The sequence below is a fragment of the Nipponia nippon genome, unplaced genomic scaffold (assembly GCF_047370975.1).
Source record: "Nipponia nippon isolate SJK-2023a ecotype South Korea unplaced genomic scaffold, ASM4737097v1 scaffold_4, whole genome shotgun sequence".
NCBI lineage: Eukaryota > Metazoa > Chordata > Aves > Pelecaniformes > Threskiornithidae > Nipponia > Nipponia nippon.
In genome coordinates, this window is record NW_028262358.1 from 102,619,305 (window position 1) to 102,644,332 (window position 25,028).

A 25,028-nucleotide genomic window follows, 5' to 3' on the forward strand; every position below is an offset into this window, starting at 1 on the left:
AAGTTGTGGGCTTATTGTTTGGTTTGGTTTGGTTTGGTTTTTTGCCTGGTGAATAATATCAGGGCCATCAGTAGACAGGGAAAACAATAATTTAAAAAAAGATGGTAAATGATAGTGCTGTGGCTGGAAGCTTGCCCTGCTAAGTGTTCTCACTGAAGATCTGTGTTAGTCTCGTGAAAACAAATCTCAGGGGTTATCTGATCATATGAGAGAAAATGAGCGTGCCTGTAATGTTTAGCTAAACTGCAGGTACTTGCCAACAGAAGAATGAATTCAAACACCCCTGCCCTGGCCCAGCAAAACAGAATTTTTCAAATATATTCATTTTTTATATGGAATTGTTAAAAATCTGAAACTTTCTGAGATTTCATGGGCAATTTTTGCTATAATTGTAACGCTGGTAGTTGCCACCTAGAGCATTATGGCTAGAACTTTAGGACTTTTCTTCTAGATTCTTCCCCTAAGTCATCTGAGATGTGTGGTGTATAGCTGTCTAGCACCCTTTAGGTCATTCAGTTTTTTATCTTAAGCTGGTAAACTGAGCCTCTGGTCTATTCTCATTCAGAAGACAGATTTGTTGGCTTTATGCTCTGTGATGAAAGGATGACATGGATAAACTTATTGTATCATGGGGCTGAAGATGGGCATCCCCAAGTTCATAACTGACATTGTTGTCCTTGAGGTAGATGAGTTTATATGAACTTTCACAATATGAGCTGCTCTGCACCATGTAACGCTCCCTATACTCACAAGCTTTTTCAAGGTATTTTCATCCCTACTTCTCTAAGGCAAACAGTTACACCAAACAGGGTTTGGTATATATATATACTGTGAACAGTTGTGGAAATTCATATAACAAAGGGGTTAAATAGTTATGAATCAGATTCTAGTATAGGCGTGTTGAATGGAGAGGAGATGAGCAGAACGCACAGATTCAAAACTGTAGTCTGGACTGGAGAACTGTCTGAACAGACCAAAGATGTGCATGCTTTTGGAAGCCATCCCCATTCTAAATCATATTCTCCACTATGTGGCAGATGATTTGAGACACATTAAAGAGCTTAATCTGTATACGGGAGAAAATTAGATTAATTTCTGCTCACAAGATCATAGTAGAAGCTTATCAGGTAGTCATGCTCTAAGACTTCACCCCTGTGCAACCAGGTTGTCCTAATGCTATACCTTAGCTGTCGTTGCATAACATACGTAGCTGTCAATAAATGACTATCTAGGTTCGGGCACCTTTGGGTGGATCTTTAAAAATGTTTACTGTCCTTCCAAGCACAATGTTGTATCTGGAATTAAGTATGAATGGGCATGGGAGCACATAGTATGGTATTCACACATTTGTAAATCAGCATGTGGTGTACTCTTAGCGTTTGAAAGTTTAGAAGAATTGGTTATATGCTTTTCCCTGTCAAAAATCTGTGTTTCTTCATACCTATCATTCGAAATGCAATATAATAACTTCATTAATTTAAACTGATTTGTTTATTCAAACTAAAGCTATTTTTGTCTTGTTTGAAATATAGCCTGTTATTTCTGTTTAATTTTCTGTCTTCTGTGATTTTTAAGGATCTTTGGAGAAAGCTATCAGCTGTGTGTATTGCTTATTCTATTACAGTTTTGTTATCTGTGAATTTTTTTTTCTGAGACAACTTATTGACCTGTCATAGCTAACAATGATATAAGAGGAATTAGACTATCTTTACTGAGATACAAACAATCTGCATTCTTTGTAGAGTATTAGAGAATAACGGATGCAAAATAAAAAATGTATGCAATCATTGACAACATTAATAAATCTGTCAAAAATATAATAAACTAAAAAAATATTTAAGTATAAAAGTTTATCAGAAAAATCCTGTATCTTAACTAGAACTTAAAGGATTTTCCGCTTGTCACTATATTAGTGTCAGGAAGTGTATTTCAATGTAGTAAGCATATTTGTCAAAGCAGTCTTTTAGCTGTAAACATGAAGTACTGTGGAAAGAACAGACTAGATTTCTGAGACCAGGCAATGTGAGCATGGCATAAATGTAGGGGATTAGGGAACAGTAAAAAAACGAGTTCAAGTCACATTTTCATCATAGAACCATCAGAGCTGATAGACATTGCCAGCTGCCCTTGGCCTATACATGCAACCAGGAATCAGACAGAACCAGCCCTTCATTTTCCTTAGCTTGTTTCCTTTGTTGGTCGTTAAAGGGTTGTAGTTCAGGAGCAGATGCTGATCTGTTCTAAGATGGGAAGATGTGCTACATGCATCATACTAGCTAGTACTGATATGGATGAAGAAAGTGAAGTGGTTAAAGCCTCTTTAACCTGTCCTATAAATCCAGTGATTGTTAAAAGAATTCCTCCAAAAAGGGCTACTTGTCAACTAGCCAGATGATCCTTCTACCCCAATGGTATAGGAGCTTTAAACCGTATGGGAAATGTGACATCCTTCTGCATTTCTGAGTCCTTCTTCCTTTTTCCCTTTTCTTTTTTCCTATTCCCCTTCCCCTTCCCCTTCCCCTTCCCCTTCCTCTTCCTCTTCCTCTTCCTCTTCCTCTTCCTCTTCCTCTTCCTCTTCCATCACTTGTTGAAAGGTGAAAAAGAAATGAAGAGAGTATGAAGGAGAGTCATAGGAACCTGGGCAATAATAATATAAGCTTTATGGTAAGAGCTAATGAGAAAAGTTCCAGAGCTAGACTGAGTGCCCACAGATGAGATTAAGGTCTCACTCTAATGAGTGAGACTCATTAGTTAGCATTAATGGCCATGTGTCTACTCAGATCCATGCTTGCATCCATAATTAGTCAGTTCCCCAAAACTGAGACTCAAAAGAGAGCACATGATTACATATTTGCTACCCTTGAATTAAATCAACCACCTTTTCATGGCACTGATTTGCCTACAGATTTCATTCAGCAAGTGCATGCTAATTTGTGTCTCTATCTTCATTTTACTTGTCATAAGAATAATCAGCATACAAACTGCAATTGAAGTACCACTAAACATGGCTAAAAACTGTCAGAAATAAAGTGTAATTGTATTTGGGGTAGTGAAAGAACAATCGGCCTTTTTTTTTCCCAGCATTGTGTTCCAGTTCAATTAGGGTTCAGTCATATGGAAACATGCAAGCTTTGTTTGCTTGTTTATTTGTTTTTTAATCTTGAATGCAAGCAAAAGGTGCCCCTTTTTAAATGTGTGATAACTTAGTTTCAATAATTGTGTATAAAAGCAATATCCCCAGTAGATTTTGATGGATTTTAAGAAATAAAATCTGAAAGACATTAGGATAAATTATTTCTTAGAAATATCAATACTTTCTGTCTCTGAGAAGCAACCAACAAAGAAAAATGCTGTCTTTACACCTAGATTGTCTTGTCCTGTGGAGCTTTTAAAATTTGGGAGCATTTTGATATTCGATTTGTAACATGAAAAAGTATGTTTCTCCTACTAATTGTTCATTTGTTTTCTTTTCAGCTCCTTGTGGCTATAATGTAACCGCTCAGAATGGTACAGTTTATTCCCCAGGATTTCCAGATGAATACCCAAATTCCAAGGACTGTACTTGGTTAATTATTGTACCTCCAGGCCATGGGATTTATATCAACTTTACCTTACTCCAAACTGAACCTGTGAATGACTACATTGCAGTTTGGTATGCAATTTTTCAAAACAAAAGTAATTTTTTTCTGATTGATTTATTGGATCTCACTGTCCCAAGCTACAGCTTTGGCTTAGTATTGGTCTTTAGGTTGTCATATGTGCTGAAGAACAGCATAAAACAAGTTATACGATTATATGAAAAAAATAATATTATATATAGCTGTCTGAACTCTTTAAGAATATTATTCCAAAAGGACTTTGAAACTCAAACTCAGTTATCAATCAGATCTTCTTTGAGCTCTCTGTTTTCTAAGTGAGGCCATGTGAGGTCAAAGTGATATAATAATCTGCGTTATGTTGAATTATATATTTCATGAACATATGAAGCAATATATGTTAGTTGTGGCAAAACTTTTCGACATCTTTAGGCGTTAACTAATTTAGACATTAATTAAGATTTTCTTAACTTTTTCTAGTATCTTAATATGGCTGATAGACATACTCTCCATGTTTCTCAAGCCAGGATTTCAGCCCTTGTCTTTAAGCTTCATATTGTGCGTTCCCCTTCTCTGAACTTGTATTTCTTACCCCCCCATACCCATCTCAACTTTGTGTCCTCAGCTGCAGGAAGAGGTCTCAGGGCTGTCTAAATTTTTGCATATGAATTTACTGCACTAAAAGGCAGGCATAGAGGATGCTGAAGTTGTTACATACTTTCTCATCATGGCTAACTCTGGTCCTTAGCCCGCATAATATGCAAAGTGACTTGTCTCTCGTATATGCTACAGATAGTTTGGCAAAAGGACAGTTTGCACAGAATATAAGACATAACTCACTCCTGTGTGAGTCAGCTGCTCCCATCTCCCAGCTAGTCCACTATTGCTGTCTGGGGTGAGTTTTTTCCAGACAGCAATACTGAAGTCCATATAATACAGGGAAAATCCAGTCAGTTTATAGAGAAGCGTAACTGTTTATGAACTGCTGTTTGGCTGACTCTGGTATCTGCATTACCTATAAATCCAAGTCTAAAATGCATCATAAGAAATTGGAAGCCTGAATAATCCTGAAAAACTGTATAAGAGAAAAATAATTAATTTAAATTACATTTTTAAAAATAGGAGTTGTATGTACAATTTATGTACATGACATACGTTCTTTTAAAACTTGAATGAGAGTTTTTTCCATACAGTGGATTTTTCTTTTTATGAACAGATAATCTCGATAGGTTTGAGACAGAGAAAAATTAGTTAATGCTTGGCTTTTTAACAAGACAACTGAGGTGAACAAATATCCCTCTGATTTAAAGACAGTGAAAAGTGAAAAACTAACAGCTTTCAGAGAGCTTCTAGATAATGTGTAGCCTTCTAAAATACATACCACAAAAGCTTTTTTATTCATTTTAGATTCATTACATGCAATATACAAAAAGACCAGAAATAAGTGTTGCAAAGCTCAAAAAATTCTTCAGTGATAAAAGCAGGGGGTTTTGTTTATTCACTTATTCTGCCTGTTCAGGCCTGAATGTTCTACATGATGATACTGAAAATGAATGCAGCCTGATGTTACTGGAGTATATGTCTCTTTGGGTATCTACCCTACTCTTCAGAAACACAAAAAAGAAATATTCCAGGTTTTTTTCCCTTTCTTTTTTTTCCCTTAGGAGATACCTTTGAGTCTTTGGAATTAATTTAAATGGCAAGAGTAACTTGCAACTTCCACACCTCTGTATGTGTTAGTCATGAGTAAGGACTTGTAGGATCTGGGCCAAAAAATGTTAGAAATATGGTAAGATTACAAGAGTTTTCTAGAAATTTTTTTAGCTGATGTATACATGAGAAGTTTTAGCAGGAACAGACAGAGAACATGTCATTCAGCCAATAAATTTCTTGTCCATGGAAACATAAAAGCTATTGTAAAGTACTCCTGGTCTCTCAAAAACTATTAGGCTTTGAAGTTAGAAAGAGTATTCTGTGTTGCTAGAAATAAAAACAAAACAATTTCATTTTGAATCATTAGGAAAAAAATTTTTTACAAAAATTTAACCTGCTCTCCAGAGAAAAGAGGCCGTTAATTTAATGTTAATGTTAAGTACAGTGTTTCTTCAGCTAATTTTTTATGTTTCCCTTCCTAGGGATGGTCCTGATCATAATTCACCTCAGCTGGGAGTTTTCAGTGGGAACACAGCTCTGGAAACAGCTTATAGTTCCACCAATCAAGTCCTCCTCAAATTTCACAGTGATTTTTCAACAGGAGGATTTTTTGTCCTCAATTTTCATGGTCAGTTTGCTTTATATCATTAACATCTAATTACCACAAACAGTTAGTGAAATTTAAAAATGTTTCTTAACTTTGTCATGTAATGAATGATCTTAAATAAATTAACTATGATTAGAATCATAGAATCATAGAATCATAGAATCGTAGAATCATAGAATCATAGAATCATAGAATCATAGAATCATTAAGGTTGGAAAAGACCCTTAAGAGCATCAAGTCCAACCATTAACCTAGCACTGCCAAGTCCACTACTAAACCATGTCCTCAAGCACCACGTCTGCCCGTCTTTTAAATACCTCCAGGGATGGGGACTCAGCCACTTCCCTGGGCAGCCTGTTCCAATGCCTGACTACTTTTTTGGTGAAGAAGTTTTTCCTAATATCCAACCTAAACTTCCCCTGGCATAGCTTGAGGCCGTTTCCTCTTGTCCTATCACTTGTTACTTGGGAGAAGAGACCGACCCCTACCTCGCTACAACCTCCTTTCAGGTAGTTGTAGAGAGCAACAAGGTCTCCCCTCAGCCTCCTCTTCTTGAGATTAAACAACCCCAGCTCCCTCAGCCACTCCTCATAAGACTTGTTCTCTAGACCCTTCACCAACTTCGTTGCCCTTCTCTGGACATTCTCCAGTACCTCAATGTCCTTCTTGTAGTGAGAGGCCCAAAACTGAACACAGTACTTGAGGTGCGGCCTCACCAGTGCCAAGTCCAGGCGCACTATCACCTCCCTGGTCCTGCTGGCCACACTATTCCTGATACAAGCCAGGATGCCATTGGCCTTGTTGGCCACCTGAGCACACTGCTGGCTCATGTTCAGGTGGCTGTCAACCAGCATCCCCAGGTCCTTTTCCACCATGCAGCTCTCCAGCCACTCCTCCCCCAGCCTGTAGCATTGCCTGGGGTTGTTGTGACTCAAGTGCAGGACCCGGCACTTAGCCTTGTTGAATCTCATGCAGTTGGCCCCAGCCCAGTGATCCAGCCTGTCTGGGTCCCTCTGTAGGGCCTGTAATTCATGGGTTTGCTACTTTTTTAAAAATAACAGTACAAATTAGTTTTTAAAATCATGCATTAAAAAAAATCTTAAGAATGTTCGTGTCTCTGAATAAACTATGTTCTATCTTTAATATTAAGATATCTAATATTGAGCTTTTACTTTTTGAATTATTTTGTGCCATTTATTAGTTAACTTGATTTTAACGTTCTGCAATAAAATTCTTCACCAGCTGATTAGTCCTAGGGCTCATGGTCAGAAAGGTTGATGGGATGGTATGGGAGGGATGAACAATAGCTTTAAGTCTGATATCCAGCAAGTTATTTTGTTCAAAGTTACAGTCAGGACTACAGAACATGCAAATTTGGCATTCTAGAATTCTAGTTCTAGTTCAAATTCTGACTAATTCACTCAAATTAAGTATATTAAATGGAAAATTGTTAGCCTTCTGGATTGTAATTCAAAAAAATAGTGTGAATTAATTCATAAGGACAGGAGGAAATGCCACAGAAAGAGAGAACCTGAAGGTATCTAGTTGCATAGGGAAGTCTTTACGAAACTAGTACTCTGTAGTTTCTATACTTTACAGAAACTAAAGTACCTGCCTTTAGTCATCATGCAGGGAACATACAGCTTCCACATAACAAGATAGTGTCTGAGAAGCAAACTACAGGGAATGGTCAGTGAGAGCATTTTCCAGACTTAAGTTGAAGGCACATAAGCGTGTAGTCAGTATTCCAGGGTTGATGACTTCACATGATAAAAAGGCAAGATACATACTGTATCAGAGTACGTAGTGCGTTAATCTAGCAAGGGGAAAAAAGAATGAACCTGCTTCTTTTTCTCTGCACTGTTCCTTTATTTTGCATAATAATATTTTGCATAATGTCCCATAGGTGGACAATGTGAACAGTGTCCATGCTTTTAATTGAATTCAAAGCGGTGACATAGGCCACTGCTGAGAAAACCCTGCAAACTGGGCTTCTTGGAGACTAAATTAAAAGGATTCCCATTTTTTGAGCCCACATACTAGGGGATGGATATCTTAGTTCAGTGAACTCAAGGGTCTTACTGGACATGCATATAGATACATTTTAAGTTTTTGGAAAATGTTATTGCTAGAAACCTGCTTAGTGTCTATTTCTTAGATACTTGCTGTTACAAGTGTCTAAGCAGGTTGAAAAGCTTTTTTCTCAGGTGATCTCCAGAAAACCTGGTGTTATTATGTATATATAATAACAATTACATGTATGTGTTTGTAGATATAGATATAGATATAGATATAGATATAGATATAGATATAGATATAGATATAGATATAGATATAGATATAGATATAGATATAGCAGAAACACCATACGGACACATAAGTACAGAGGAAAACATATATGCTTTCTCCTCCTTGTCCTTGGAAGCCCTCTATGGGTGAAAAAACCCTGAAACTCTCCATGGATGAAAAACTCTCCATGTTTGTTTTTTTTCTCCTTGTACAATTGCTTTAAACTGATGGGTTATAGAAGCTTACATGGAAGATAAGGGCTGATTCCAAATATTTTGTGTTTCTTTAACTTTTCAAAAATAGGACTATCAAGTCACGAGGAGAATTTGTATTCTTGAAAGTGATTTAGTTCCATGAAGAAGAGGGGTTTTATATAGTATGTGCATTCTGACCACAATCTTAAATCTCTGTTTTGGATTTTTTATCCAGAAATGGCTTCTGCAGCTGTTGTAGGCATTCTACTCCATTTTAGAAACATGTCAGTCATTCTACTGGTCACCTTCCTTATGAGAGTGCTCACAATTTATTGAAACGGATTTGAAGAGTAGAGAAGAGGTTTTGTTTTAAAGGCATTGTGTTTTGGGTTTTTTTTTGTGTAACTTACACAATTTTATTATTATAAATGAATAATAATAGAAATATAATTATCATTACTATTGCTTCTTAAAGTAAATATATATATACCTGTATCCTGAGAAAGATTAACTCCAAGTATGCTTAAATTAAGAATGAATATGACATGTCAGGTATGTGATGGGTAATTACAGATTTTCCAGGAAATCTAAGTAATCTGTGATTTATAACTATTAGCTCTATCACATGATGCAAAGGCCGCTACATGAAACAGCAGCCTTGTAGCTGCAAAAATCTCCTCATAAATATCACAACTGCATCCAATCCTACAATGGATCTATAACTACCTAGGCAGTCTAGCGTACTATCTAGGCAGTGTAGTATACTATCTATACTGATAAAAATAATTTTTTTTTACATAATATGTAATGTCATGACATTTAACTTGGAAAATGTTGTAACTGAGAGACCATGAGGTTCAGTGCAGCTTTGGTAATGTGGAAAGTGTGAATAGAAAATGAATTTTCTGTAAAATAAATCTTAATACACCAGTATTTAATCTTTTTTTCACTTACTTGCAGCTTATCAGCTGAAGAAGTGCCAGCCTCCACCCACAGTTCCACATGCAGATTTGTTTACAGAAGACGATGACTTTGAAATAGGTGAAAAAATAGTATCTCCTTTTCTTTCTTACGTTTTCACTTGAATTCTAATCAAACTAATCTCTTAATGTACATCATCTTCCACCTGAGATTTTGGTATACTTCTGTTTGAGGTTTTTTGGGGGGTTAACTTTTTTGTCAATAACTTTTTCAGGAGATTTTGTGAAGTACAAGTGCCATCCTGGTTTCACCCTTGTTGGACAAGATATATTAACCTGCAAACTGAATGCACAGTTGCAGTTTGAAGGATCCTCTCCATTTTGTGAAGGTAAATATATGCTTGCATGGTCTGCGTATTATTAGTATGCATCCTTTTTTATCTTCCTATACATTAAGCACCATATTTTTGGGCACTGTATTTTCATTAATGTTTAAAAGAAAAGTTTCCATTTATTTATTCAATATCTAAGAAGTGCACACATTTTCAAATTGGTCCCTAAAATTTTTGCACATTCAGTTCTTTAGAATCAAAAGACAAGTGGCTTTTAACTATTAAACTGCACCATTAATGAAACACTGAGAGAGGAGTTTCTTTAGATAACTTGGGGTGCAACTGATTTACTTTCTTCAGACAAGTTGTATCTTTAAATAAACTTAATTTTCTTTTCTGGAAAATAGAATTACTTGTTTTTATTCTTATCCCAGCCTCTCTAATACCTCTGTCTGTCTACATGAATTATTACTATGGATATAAATGTTGAAATGAATTCCTATTTTATGATAACACTCTAGCTTATATTTATGAATATTTCTTCTAGATCATATGAAATATTGGTAGATAATTTACAAGTTTACCGTTAGACAAATATATGAAAGTACTCATGTTACACTCTGAAACCTAAGTGTCTGAAGGGAAGAAATACGTGTTTCTGGATCAGACCAGAAATCCTGTGTATCAGACCATATACCCCATGTTCCATCTCTGTCTCTGGCCAATAATGATTTTCTAGTGAAGAATATAAGATTATTGCAAGCATGCAGTTAATTAAGGCCTTCACCCAACTGTAGCTAAGCCATTCTTAACCTAGCAATGTTCTTTGTATTTTGAAACTTGTAGGGCTATTTATTCAATGGATTTATTCAGTCCGATTTTGAACTCATGTAAATGTTTTAAATCCTAAAGTTTTTTGCAAGAAGTTGCATGATTTATTTTTGTAATATGTGAAGATGTTTCTCCGTTTCTCTGCTTTGAACTTGGCACTTGTTGTTTTCACTTCATGTTCTCTAGTTCTTATGCGGGAAGAAACAATAACGAGTTGTTCTCCATTCACCATATTTATGACGTGATTCTATAGACAAGAAGATATTTCATACCTTTAATCATTGTTGTCACCTTCTCAATACCTTTTCCAATTCTACTCTATTTCTTTTGAGGTGATGCAGTATAGAACTGCATTTATACAATACTATATGATCCTGATAGACTTGAAAAATAATTTCTACTTCTATATAATTTGCATATTGTATTTCAAACTAATTTTTGGACTGCCTTCTTATAGTTCTGTATTTTACCTGTAGTTTATAATTGTTTACATTAACCTTATTTGGATCAGCTTTACATTTTTAAAAGATGCCAGAAAACTTTTCATTCTCCTGAGCTGTGCCACTATGTTGTAGTAAGCAAGAAATATGTTTATATGATAGAAGGCCAGGTCCAAGGATACTATATACAAGTCTGATGACATATCTGACAGGCAAGAAAAATCAGTCTCAGTGACCACTTCTACATCATTCTGAATGAATGACCTTCAGAGCAGCTGCAGTCGGACCATACCATACTTTTCTTGCAACTCCCTTTCCCTTCCTGTCTGGTCTGTCTGAGGACAGACTTTCTCATAGTGCTTGGTACCATGACAATTCGCCAGGTAGTGTCTAATGTGCAGAGCCCTAGGCACTCTACAGAGCATGCTCTTATTGTGCATGAATTTATGTTTACCAGTAGTTGACCATTTGTGATTTGTATTTATACACTTGGAGTCTCTGCTGTCATCCTATCCTTATATCCTTTTGCTACAAATTTCTTTCCTTTTTTAATTGCTGTTAGGCAAACATAGCGATGTAAACTAAAGCATGATGAACATTGCAACAGCAAGAAATACTCCTATATTGGTCACAAAAATTGACGTACTAGTAAAACAGCTAATTGGCATTCAGTGTAAGGTAGAGATCTCTAATCTGACTGCTCAAAACACTTACATTAGAGAGGTGGTGTGATAATATTTTCCTAGTGTAGTGATGATATTTATGAATAAAAAGAGAAGTCAAAGATGGAGAGATCAGAAGTAGTATTAGAGTTAAGTCAAAAAGCTTAGTCAGGCCTTCCCTAAAACAACCGAATGAGATTTCTCCAAAAGCCAGGTTAGGTAATCTGTTTCTTGAAACTAGGATATGATGAGAGTGTTATCTGTCCTGCAGAATTACTTTTCTCATGACACTGCCCCACCGCACTCAATTACATGTGACTGTGTAACATAAAGATCTTCGTTATTTCCTGTTGTTTTTCTATAAGCATTGCATGTATGTATGAATTTATGCAACCTAACAAATAACAGGACCCGGAATTTACATGTGCAACAATATGATTAAAAATGAATGTAAAATAGATTGCTTATGTCCTTCAATATGCCTAAAGCAAGTTTGTTGTTTTGGTTTTTTTTTAATATTTATTCCTGTTATCATTCCAAACCATTTTACAATAGCTACTTTTAAAATTCATGGGCTATACTTATAAATAAATGATAATTAAATATTTTCTGGGGCTCAAGTGTCTAATTCTGAGTTTTGTAGCTCAGATTTTTCTTGATCGGTAAAATTCACATCAATTCCTAAACTTCTAAATGTGTAGGGACTTCAATCATCCTGTAACTTAGGTGACAGAAGTCCAGAAGGTATCAAATTTAATACTGAAGAATATAATGTTAATGTGTTCATTGATTGACAAATAAAAGAAACAGTATTAATGATGGAATATGTATGCCTCAACTGAAGCAATTTGTGTGACTTTGTATTTAGGAGTATTCTGTTTTGAAATACCATGCTAAAGGTGATAGCTAATCTTATAGAACAAAAGGGTTCAAATTGCAGATTTTTGTTTTCACCTGTTGTGCGTACGATACCAATAAAATAGTACTGTGAAGGTTATTTTTATTCAATTGATAAATATTAGCTATTAGTGGTATTGGAAAATGGATGTGCCTTTAGTTTTATAGAGCAAGGTGAAGCAGTCTCATTGTCTCTGTATCTCAATTTTATGTCCTTAACCATCTGAATCTTGTAAAATGTTCAAGTCTACCTTCCACCCTAGAGATTAAGTCATGTAATCAGCAGCTAAGATGTACTGGGGGGAAGTTGGTGAGTAATTCACGATGGTGGAGAAAGAGAGCCAGCAAAGGTTGCCAAGATGAATGTTGCCAATTTGCCGCATAACACCGCGGTGCAGCTAGCCTCCCAAACTGCAAAGTAGCAATACGCTGTCTGCCTTCCCATGCCCCTGAACTACTCTAGAACTGTTCCTCTCATAAGTCCCTGTGGTATGTCTCCGTTGGCTGAGCTTGGAAGGGACCTCTCGTCCAATGACTCTTAGCCATAGGAAGTAAATCTTGGCCATAGGAAGAGTTAGAGCTGTATAAGGAGATTTGGCCACTTCTGCTCTAGCACAGGAGAGGTACTGAGCTATTTACAGCTCAGAAAGACATAAGAGTTTCATTTTTACTTGAATTTTCTCCCCTAAGAATATGCTGAGGGAAGCCTCACAAGACACTATTTTTGTCTCAGTACCACAGAAGAATATTCCATATCTTCTTTCACCCTTTGTGTTACTATTTGTGCTGATTTGTATTAGAGAGGTGCATTTTTTTCACATAAACAGTACTCCTTCCTTTTGGAAATTGTTTTATTAGTAGAGTTTTGAAGTCCACTAAGTAAATACAATAGAATATATGGAGGAAAGAATTCCTACGGCAATCCTGCATTGATCTGTTTCTTATGTTGTGTACATGTGATGGTTTTTTCAAGGAAATTCTCTGACCTTTAAGCTGTTGATTTTTAATATTCATCCACCAAAGTAATGTTCTTAATTACAAAGCAACATCATACCTTTCCTCAATTATGAGAGAAGGGCATGAGGAAACATCTGCAAAAGGCACATTTGCCCCGTGGTAAATAGATTAGTTTCAGGTCCCTTCTTAAGAATCAGCTGCAAGGAATGAGAAAGCTAGCAGCAGTCTTTCTCTGCTATTGATAACTTTTATCTGCTTTTGAAAAAATGATTTTTTGTTATTTTTTCAAATCTAGCAAACGAGCTATCTCCTTGCCTTTTTCTCTGCTTCTCTTTTTGTCTCTGATGTCGTTTACAAGAAATAATAGATGACCTCAGAGCAAAGCAGGTGTAAGAAAAAAGCAGAAGAAGTAATTTCTGTGAGGTTTTTAATATTTTTTTTTCTCCCTGCAATTTCCTAGTCCTGTCTCTTTTTCTTTTTGCAGACCATTCTTACAGTGGCCGGTTCTCATCTGGATCATTTTCAGAGGTTTCTGAGGTGCTCAAAGTCAAGGTGTCTGTGCTTTCTTGAGTGTGATTGTCTTTCTTCCTATTCTATGACATTTCTTTTTCCCAAAGGAAACTAGCAATTTTCACTTATCTGGATTGGTGACTTTCCTCTATTTTTTCACTGCATTTCCTTCCCTGGCTCCATTTCTTTCATATACTTTTAGTGAGTTTCTTGAGTTAGTGAAGAATATCTCAACACTTTATGACAATGATGTTCTGTGGCTCACTATAAACTGATAAACAAGTTTTTCAAACTGTAATCTTGAATCTTATTCTTACTTCAAAATCCTCCATTCCAGATTCCAAAAACTTCATATACTGCAGTAAGTAAGCAGAAGTTCATGCAGCCTGTTCTTAAGGAGATACTTATAGTGCACCTCTTTGGAAATGATACCTGTGAGAACTTAACTCAAAGAGCACCTATATAAAGGGCTGTGATAATAACCTTTTAGATTAACCCAACTGTAAATTTTTCTGGAAGAATGTACAATCACACTTCCCTTTTTATGAGACCAGTTGGCTTTAGTCTTGTTTGGACTGTAGCTGTGTAACATCCAGATTTTGCTTGCAGGCCCCAAATCTGAATGACCAGTAAATAATTTGTTTCATGAGTAATTTAACCAATGGTCATTTCCATAACTCTTTAAGATGCTGAGGAAAAGCAGGCAACAAAAGGCAGTTGTATCCTTACCATCTCTGCTGTTAGTTTTTAGATACAGCATGTTTATTAAAAAACACTCCAGAGGTACTTGCTACAATCCCATATCTTCCTTCCAAATGTCCCGTGCTTTTCAACTACTTTTTTGTCATGTTTAGTTGATTGCAGCCATTTCTTAAAGCATAGTTTATCCAGAGAAGTGGTAGTTTTCCAGTGTTGAAAAGAATCACTGTGTCTCGCTGTGAAAAGTCTGACAGCATTACTGATTTCTCCCGGATACTTGTAATTTATGACTTTGAAGAGCACCTTTTAATCCACAAGTTGCTCTAGCAGACTTTAACATTATAACAAACATTCCAATGAAGCCGGTACCAGATCAGTAAAAGACATTTTCTTTTCTTAAAAATAGTCTTGTAGCATAAACAAATGATATTATGGGGTAAAGCAGGTTGTGGAACTGTGTCATGCCAGCTACTCTTCATAACTGATGAGCACTTTTACTGCATATCTGACAGAAATGCCACATAGCTAGCCAAACTTCTGTTCAGGAATAAGTCTCATGTATTTAACTAAGGGAAAATAGTTATTATTTATCTGACAATAGGTTTCTGCCCAATGTTGTTCTATGATAATTTGCTGTTGTACTTGCTGCAGATTCATGAGTCAGAGCACTTATTGACTGTATTTTCTCAAGTTATTCTTCCCTTATTCTGAAGAATATAGAAAGTCAAAGTAAGAGTGTGTTTCATTTTAAGATAATGAGAAAGAGAAGCTACTGTCATTAAATACGTGCAACGCTGTATTCTTACACAGAAGCTTGTGTGAAATTTCTGAGTGTAATTTGGGTACAGGTGTTTCTATGTCAAGAGACAATCCCTGAATTACAATTGTCAAAAGGATACTTACTACTTTATATACCATTACCCCATAGACTTTCCCTCTCTTAGGATGTCTTCTATGAAAAACAACTTTACTTCTTAGAGATACTGTCTGCTACAGCCAGTGCTGTCAAATGACAGCAGAAAGGGACACATGCCAAGGAAAAATGATTTGCTTGCCATTTTTTCCCCAGCCCACACCTTGTTCTCCCTGCTTGACAGTATATTCTCACTTGCATATTACATCCTTCCTTTTCAGAGGCTGACATTTTTCTCTCTGACTGAAGAAATTTTTTAGCTAAACAAGATGAGGGGGAGGAGAGGAAGAGACGGTTTAAAAAAATCTAATATTTCTTCCTGCATTTACTGGCATGGTAATGCTATGTATTCTCCAGTCTATTAGAGCAGACTGAAGAAGAAAGGGCTATGACAAAAATGAGTAATAAATAGTTTTTACTTTTTCATGCTTTCCCCCCTTCTTATGTCCCTAAATAATCAGAGCAGTTTTTAGATAAGTCATTTATAATTTATGCTATAGTATAAAAAAAACACAATTGAAGAAAAATCAGCCTGAATTTTGTGCTGAAGGCTCAACCTATATGTCAGATCTAGAGAAGTGTTGGAACAATCAGAAAAGAACTGTTCTGGTTTTTATTTTCTTTTTTTCTAAACTTCGGTGCCATTAAGAAATTGGTAGTCCTCAGAAAATGAGTTTGTAAGTTTGAAATTCATATCTTTCTCACTTAATGTATCATTATTTAAAATATTCTAAAGAATCTGGGACAGTGAATGGAACATTGTACTGTCCATCTCAGGCATGTACGCTTTCTCTTACCTTCCATACACAAGTCTGGAAAAATGTATCTAGGTTAGAGAAAGTCAGATTCTCAAAGGTAAAGGTCTATGCACTATGTAGGAAAGTGATGGTTAATTTATATGTGGATTAACTGATAAAATTCCTATTTTGTTTGCATTGTTGCTTCTGGTGGAGGGTTCAGATTTGTCTCCAGTGTATGCAACAGAAGGTAGAGACTGGACATACCAGTATATTTAATATCTCTGAGAGGACAATTAAAGATAAAGTCTTGACACTGTTTTCCAAAAGTTTACAGCAAAATTCTTCTTGGATACAACTGAACCTAAATTTCACTTCCAAGTTTGTAAAAAGCCAACTAAGGGAAATGGTCCAGTTTTTAATGTTAGTTTCTGATAGTTACATGTGTTTTTTCCCCTGTAACATATTTTTTGCCCCTGATCATTTTTTCCTCTGTTGTTATGTTTTTCACCTTTCCTATAACCTTGAGTTTATGCAAGTACTTGGGGACTGTGCCGGACAGTTTCCAGGAATGCATTTCTGTCAAGATATATTTGCGAATCTTCCACAAAAAACATTGTTAATATGCACATATATTATGAAACTGTGGACAAAATGTATCAGACTTCAACAGCAAACACACTTGAAAAAATCAGTCCTGCATGCGAGGCAAAATGTTAAAGAAAAAGAGTGACCAACAAAAGAATTTCTTAATCAAAGCTGGTATTTAGGATATAAAATTTACAGCATTTTAGTATAGTATACTCCTTGTTATATGCAGAGATCATAAACGTCTATGAATACCAGGTGAAACTGTGTAAAATGTTATGAGTTCAGAGTTTAAATAACAGGGGAAGTAATTGCTGAGAAGGTCTTACTTCGATGACTTGGAGTATTCTGTATCCAAAATAAACACTTTGTCTGCATAAAACACGTATGTTTGTAAATGATCTGTGTGTGCCTAGAAGCTCCAAAATGTTTTCATGTTCATGTAACAGACTTCATTTTTAAAGGTGGGCGTTTTTTTTAAGAACTCAAATAGAAGACAGCTACTAGGTTTCCAAATAAAAAGTTTTACCAGGACTTTTACCTTACCTATGTGAATGATCACACCAGCATATGTGAATCCTTTGACTGTAAACCCTTTGTGACATATTTCTGGATGAATGTTTTACTATAATTAGTATCCTGTTTCATAAATGCAAGGTTTATAAAGGTGGTCCTGTTTCTGTTTGTGCTAAAGGGAGCTTTATTGTTCCTTCCATCTAGAATAGGATTTTAACATGTTTTCATTTGGAAACTGAACCTGAAGCATACATATCTCTGAAAAATAATACTATTTTTTCATGGAAAGGAAACACTTTATTTCATTGGTATTCTTGTTCTTCTTGTTGTGTCCTTTTTAGCACAATGTCCAGCAAATGAAATCCGTACAGAATCATCAGGAGTGATCCTCAGTCCAGGTTACCCAGGCACCTATCCCAACTCTCAGACCTGTTCTTGGACTATAAAGGTTGACCCAGGATATAACATCTCCATCTTTGTAGAAATGTTTCAAAGTGAAAAGCAGTTTGATGAGCTGGAGGTATTTGATGGTGAGAGAGATTTAAATTCTGTCTAACCACAAAAGAAAAAATATCGAGTCAAATGGAGCTTGATTTCCAATTATTGGTTTCATAATGCATTGATAAATCTGAAACTGAAACAATAGTCCAGTATTTCAATTACTTTTGCCTTAAATCTAAATGTGTTAGCCAATTAAAGTTTTTATAGCTGTATTCAAAACAAAGAAGCTTTTAGTTTTTCTTAGGTATTGTTAGAAGAGGAGCAGTAGCAGCAGCAGCATTCCTATGAAAGTCATACAGTTTTCTCTTTCCTGGGAAATGTATGGAGGTGTCTGAAAGGAGAAGTTAACATGCTATTTTGTAATTGATCACTTCTGGTGAGGAAATATTTTGGGGGCATAATTCCATTTGTCCAATTTAATAAAATTATCTGAGGTTAAATATTCAAATTTGAGTTCAAATGCCCAGTCTACTTTCTCCATAGCATAGCAGAACCAGTGCTGTACCTTGTTTGAATACATCCCTGTTAAAGAATTTGACCATCTCTTTTGGCACAAAGCATAGAGAAATTACAAAAACTCAATTTCTAGAGTGTTACTCATAGCAGCAACCTCTCAAAGGGCCCTATTTAACAGGCTATTCTTATTTTCTGCTGAATTCTGAGCTTGTTATCACTTGTTCTGTTCTCATTGATCAATGAAAATAACTAGTACCTGATTGTTCTTTAATATGTTTTTATTCATTTGGAGACCATTATCATATCTTCCCTCATTAACCAAGAATATATGATAACTATGATAGAACTGATTAATATTCACTATGGGAGTTTCATAACATGAAAAATCTTAAAAGGTCATATGTTTTGAGGTAACTTTCTCTAAGTATTTTTCTTAAATAGTAGATTTTTTAATGTCTAAAATTATTAAAATATTTTCAATTTTTGATAGCAGCATTTGGAAAAAAACACAATATTTTTCAAATATTTTTCATTCTTTTAAAAATGTTTATATTTTTTTTTTTTTTATAATGTGTGTGTTTGTCCTTGTCAGGTTAGTGGAGAAAATAGTCTGAAAAAATCTATTAGGACTGTATTTTCCTCCACTCTATTTTGTATTTAACATCAAGACAATATGTAGTATCTGGTCTGATCACTTTGTTTATTTTCTTTTAAAAAACTCTGTTGAAACTGCTTAAAGTTCTTGATGAAGATTTTTGTTTTCTTTCTTATACATTTAAATTTAATGAAACCAGATTATCAAGAATAGATCTGAGAGAAGAATTATCATAGTTACTACATTTTTAGGCATTGTTGTTTCATGACATGAAATCATATTCTTACAAATTCATCTCTAGTGCAGCTCTACTGAAGTCATTTTTTCTACCACCTACCAGCAAACTTAAATGAGAAAGATAATGGCATATTTATAACCTCTCAATACAGTGCCATGTAGAGATTCCTGAGCTAGCTCTCAACAAGTTGGTATTTAAATATGGCACATTGCAGTGCCTTGCAGAGATACTTGCTTGTGTCCCTGTGGCCACATTAGCAATGTGCTTTGCTGGGCTAATTAGTTCTACATCTCAGCGTGATGAGTTTGTTGGGGCAGAAGGCAATGCTGATGTGGCTATACTGTTTCCAATGATGGATATAACTCAGACTAGCTTGTTCAGAGCTAGCTTAGGTATTTCTCTGTATTATTGCATTTTGCAATAAATATACCTTATAGCCCAGGACCTTGTGTAGTCCAAAACAGCATACCTTCATTTAAGTTAGTAGAACTGCCTGAGTCTATCTAAACCAGGTAAAGATATGTCACCAAACTATACGCAGAAACTATATAAAGATTGGCAAGACAACTTTTAGAGAAATAATACTTGCTAAGACACAGGTCTCTGATTACGTTAAAAGGCAGCTTTGGAATGTATGCCAAAATAGTAACTACACCTAACTGACCACACTTTAAATTATGGTGCTTCAGCAGCTGGATGATGATCAGTATAGTCATCCAGTCAATAAGACTACCCTGGTCAGCTGGGAGCAATAAGCCCATTCCCACTTATCAGTCAGACCCTTAGGAAATCCCACCAATATTTTAAACTAGAGAAGCCATAAATGTACCATGAATATAATTATTAAAGGCTTTTGAACTTTAAAACGCTGTGTTCAGGCTACTTATACTGAACAGCATTCATTTAATACAGTAAATATTCTTTGGGTTTTTATTTTTTCTCCCTGAAATAAACCAGCAAAGTTCTGTCATTGAAATTAGATGGAAATATCAGCTTTTACCAATATTCAGGAAAGCATCATGTGACAGGTCAGCACACCAGAAGTTGAGTATTTATTTCCTTATATAGACAAACTCTAAATTAATAATTAAAAAAAAAAAAAAAAGTCAAACTCAGGAACATCTAAGTCATGCTGCTGACTTTCCTGAACATCAGCTGAAGAGCTGCCTGCTAGGTAAGGTATGGACACTGAAACTCAACTTCAGGAAAAACAAAGCAAACTAAAATACATCAAATCATTCCTCTGACCTCCCAATGGCTAAAAAAAGTGGTGTGGCATGTGGTGCTACAAACTAATTTCAGGATTACAAATAAGGAAATATTCTCACCTTTTTGTATGTACTAGATCTTTATTTGTAATTGCACTCTTTTAGCCCCTTTATTTGAGAATTTTGAAAGAACACGTACATTCTAAATTGTAACAAGTGTATTAAACAGATTTTAGAAAACCCAGGGTGAAGCACAGAGAAACTAAATGAATTGTCATGTTCTAAATAATTTTTTCAAGCAAAAATAGGGATTGACCTCAGCATTTCTCACTGTAATCACCAAACACTAACACCCTAATATGAAAAACAAACAACCCACAAAGCATTTTGATGAGGGCATGCTGGGCAACCTGTGCCTAAAGCTATGATTATTTGTTCTTATTTTGTATATGTATTTATTATTTACAGTTTATTTAGTAATACTTATTTAGTTGTAGTGTTGTCATTATGGTGACTGAACTACAGTTCCTAAGGACTGGGAGGTTGTCTTAATCTTTATGGTTTGCTGTGGCTTTTATAGCCTCCCTTTTGTACTTGCAATGGCCTGATCAGAAAACATTCTTATTTTTTATTGGACTGGAGGGGGAGAAGGCTGACAACAATGGTTGTCAATTTTTAGGTGTCATTTGAATCGGTTTTATTTTTGTGTTTTCATGCAACATAAGAAGAGCTGATCAGGCTGCAGCTGCTCAAACTCAGCAAAAATAAATGAAGCAGCCTCTTTATTTGAAATAGCTGCTGTGGCCAAGATAATGTTGTTTGAATGTGGCTTTCCTAAAATTGAAAAATGTGGAGCAAAAGGCATATGAAAGGGAGGAGTTCAGCTGGAGAAAACATAACCTTCATATGGAGGAAGAAGATGCCATTTCATGTTTTAGAAAGCCTTCAGTCAGAGATTGCTTTGATACATAGACTTTTTTTTTTTTTTTCTCTTGCATCTATGTTGTTTTATTATACAGTTAGCCCCCGAATCATTATTTGTGCTTCTAGGGTTTTATTGGATTTTATTGAGGTGAAGATATTGGTCTAATACCAGAACATAGTTTTTCAGCATCCTGTATTTACCATAAGTGTATGGGTTTTTTACACTAAAATGATACCATAATAAACACACTATCTTTCAACAGGACTGAGTCCTAATGAGGTATGTATTGTAAATTCATAGCACTTGTAAATATGCGTATTCCACAGTGAAACTGTGATGATCTCATATGTGATGGGGCATTTTCTAGCTGTGTTCACTATGTAACATGGTGGTGTTTAAAATTATACTAGCTGCACAATATTAAGGAATGTAAAGATTTGCTGCCACTCACTAGTTGGAAAAGAGTTTAAATAAATATTAGATATAAAAGGACGAGGAGCAGAAACATAACCTCATTCAAAGTAATTCTTCCAAATAGAAATTAATTAAAAAAAAATCCACTAATTTTTCAGTGTTTATTGCAAAAACGCTCATTGTTTTGCATTTCAGTTTGTTTGTACCAAGATTTTTTATTGTGCCCTCTAGTGAAAACTAAAAACAGATGGATATGTTTAAATAGAGATCTGTTAATTATTTCACTGCTAACAATGTGTCATGTTATTTCCTAATCTTTCCTTGTATATTCACATTCACAGCTGAGTTAAAATATGGAAAGGATTACTTAAAGTGATAGTACCTTAAAACTTCAACAGTTTCTTTATTCATCTCTGAAGGTTCTTCTGGGCAAAGCCCTCTACTGGTTGCTTTAAGTGGAAATCAAACTGGACAACTGAACTTTACAAGCAAAATGAATCTGTTATATCTTCGCTGGTCAACTGATCACGCAACCAGCAAGAAGGGATTCAAGATCCGTTACTCAGGTAACTATTAATGATTTCCATTAAATTATACTTTGTGGTTTAGTTTGTGGTTCCGAGACTGGTGTCACCAGCAAAATTTTGGGTTTTTTGATCATGGGTCAGTCTACATGACACCAGGCCTGCTGGCAACAGACAAGGTACACCTATCTGAAAGGGGGAAAAAGATCTTTGCGCAGGAGTTAGCAGGGCTTACTGAAAGAGCTTTAAACTAGATTTGAAGGGGGAAAGGGATAAAATCAGGCTAGCTAGACATAAGCCTGGGGGCGGCATGCCAATGTTTGAGGGCGGTGTGCTAGCGAGGTCCTTTCAGTCTGTTCCATGATGTGCTGAGCACACTGGAGCACATTTGAAATGTCTTCACACTAATATGCACTGCATGAGGAATAAGCAAGAGGAGCTAGAAGCTTTGACCTAGGCCCAGAGCTACAACATCACTGGCATAAGCGAAACCTGGTGGGATGAGTCGTGGGGTGCCGTGATGGATGGTTATAGGCTCTTCAGGCAGGGCAGATGAGGTGGGGGGGGTGGCACTGTATGTAAGGGAGGGGTTGGATTGTATGGTGCTTACAGTTGGCGACAACAAGGTTGACAGCTTCTGAGTAAGGATGAAGGGGAAAGCAAATAAAGTGGATGTTGTTGTGGGACTCTACTATCAGCCACTCAGCCAGGACAACACTACTGATGAATTATTCTACAAGCAATTAAGGAATATCTCTAGATCAACTGCCCTTGTCCTTATGGGTGATTTGAACTTCCCAGGCATTAACTGGAAATATCATACAGCAGACACAAACAGGTCCAGGAAATTTCTGAAGCATGTTGAAGCAGCATGTTGAAGATAACTTCTTGATGCAGGTACTCAGGGAGTCAACTAGGAAAGGTGCCCTCCTAGATTTGTTTTTGACAGAGAGGGACTCATAGGTGAAGTGGTGGTTGGTGGCTGTCTTGGTCACGGTGACCATGAAGTAGTTGAGTTTCAAATCATTGGCGACAGGAGAAAAACTGCCAGCAAAACTTCAACCCTGCATATGGGGAGAGCAGACTTTGGGCTGCTGAAGGAGCAGTTAGTAAGGTCCCCTGGGAATCTGCTTTTGAAGGTATTGAGGCCTGTGAATGCTGGTCAGTTTTTAAGAGCCATCTTTTAAGAGCACAGGAGCAGGCAATTCCAAAGTGTCAGAAGTCAAGGAAGTAGGGCAGAAAGACAGCTTGGCTGAGCAGGGATCTTATTCTAGAACTTAGGAGGAAAAGGAAACTGTATGGACATTGGAAGCAAGGTCAGGCAGCACAGGAGGACCACAGAGATGCTGTTCACCACTGTAGGGAGAAAATTTGTGTGGCCAAAGCTCTATAAGAGTTCAAGCTGGCCAGCACTGTGAAGGAAAACAAAAAGGGCTTTTTAAAATATGTTAACAGCAAAAGGAGGATCAGAGTTAACATTGGTCCATTGCTTGATGAGGACGATCACCTCACAAATAGGGACATAGACAAAACGGAGACATTTGATGCCGCCTTCACCTCTGTCTGCAACACTGATGATGGGCCCTGGGACCTCCAGAGCCTTGTGTTGGAAGACTGTGACTGGGGAGATGATAAACTCCCAGATGACCCTGAACTTCTTTGAGACTTGCTGCTCCAGCCGGATGCGCATAAATCTATGGGACCCAATGGGATTCATCCCAGGGTACTGAAAGAGCTGGCTGATGTCATTGTGGGACCTCTCTCCATTATTTTTCAATGGTTTTGGGTATCTGGAGAGGTCCCAGTTGACTGGAGGCTGGCAAATATTGTCCCAATTTTCAAGAAGGGATAGAAGGAAGACCCTGGTAATTACAGTCCTGTCAGTCTCACTTCAGTGCCTGGTAAAATTATGGAGGAGGTTATTCTGGGAGTTATTGAAAAACACTTGAGAGACAATGCAGTCATTGGTCATAGACAGCATGGGTTCACGAGGGGAAAGTCCAGGTTAACGAACTCAATTTGCTTTTATGACAAGGTCACCCATCTAGTTGACCAAGGGAAGCCAGTAGATGTGGTGGTTTTGGATTTTAGAAAAGCTTTTAATACTGTCTCTCACAGTATCCTTCTGGATAAACTGTCCAGCATACAGCTAGACAAGTCCGTTATACATTGAGTGAGCAATTGGCTGGCGGGTTGGGCTCAAAGGGTTATAGCAAGTGGGGTTACATCAGGCTGGCGGCCAGTAACCAGTGGGGCTCCAAAAGGCTCAATTTTAGGGCCAGTGTTCCTTAATATTTTTATAATTGATCTGGATGCAGGAATCAAATACACATTAAGTAAGTTTGCCAATGATACTAAACTAGGAGGAGCTGTGGACTCCCTCAAGGGTAGAGAGGCATTACAGAGACATCTGGATAGACTAGAGAGCTGGGCAACTACCAAACATATGAAATTTAACAAGAGCAAATGCAGGATTCTCTGTGTGATATGGGGTAATCCTGGTTATACATACAAACTGGGGACGAGAGGCTGGAGAGCAGCCCCGTGGAAAGAGATCTGGGGGTTTGGGTTGATGGCAAGTTGAATATGAGTCAACAGTGTGTGCTGGCAGCCAAAAGGGCTAACTGTGTCCTGGGGTGCATCGAGCACAGCACAGCTAGCTGGTCAAGGGAGGTGACTGTCCCACTCGACACTGCACTGGTGTGGCCCCATCTCAAGTACTGTGTGCAGTTTTGGGTGCCTCAATATAGGAAAGACATTGGACTATTAGAGTGTGTCCAGAGCAGGGCGACCAGGATGGTGAAAGGTCTGGAGGGCAAGACTTAC

At 36.7% G+C, this 25,028-nt stretch overlaps 1 protein-coding gene across 2 annotated transcripts in view; it reads left to right on the plus strand.

Annotated features, from left to right (window-relative positions):
* CSMD1 (CUB and Sushi multiple domains 1) overlaps positions 1-25,028 on the plus strand; it is a 1,270,279-nt gene that overhangs the window by 1,128,890 nt on the left and 116,361 nt on the right. For both annotated transcript variants that reach the window (XM_087775441.1, XM_087775442.1), the window contains exons 43-48: positions 3,475-3,652; positions 5,732-5,877; positions 9,300-9,380; positions 9,535-9,648; positions 17,683-17,871; positions 22,098-22,244. In XM_087775441.1, the coding sequence (XP_087631567.1) occupies positions 3,475-3,652; positions 5,732-5,877; positions 9,300-9,380; positions 9,535-9,648; positions 17,683-17,871; positions 22,098-22,244 (855 nt within the window). The remainder of the gene's footprint in view (positions 1-3,474; positions 3,653-5,731; positions 5,878-9,299; positions 9,381-9,534; positions 9,649-17,682; positions 17,872-22,097; positions 22,245-25,028) is intronic.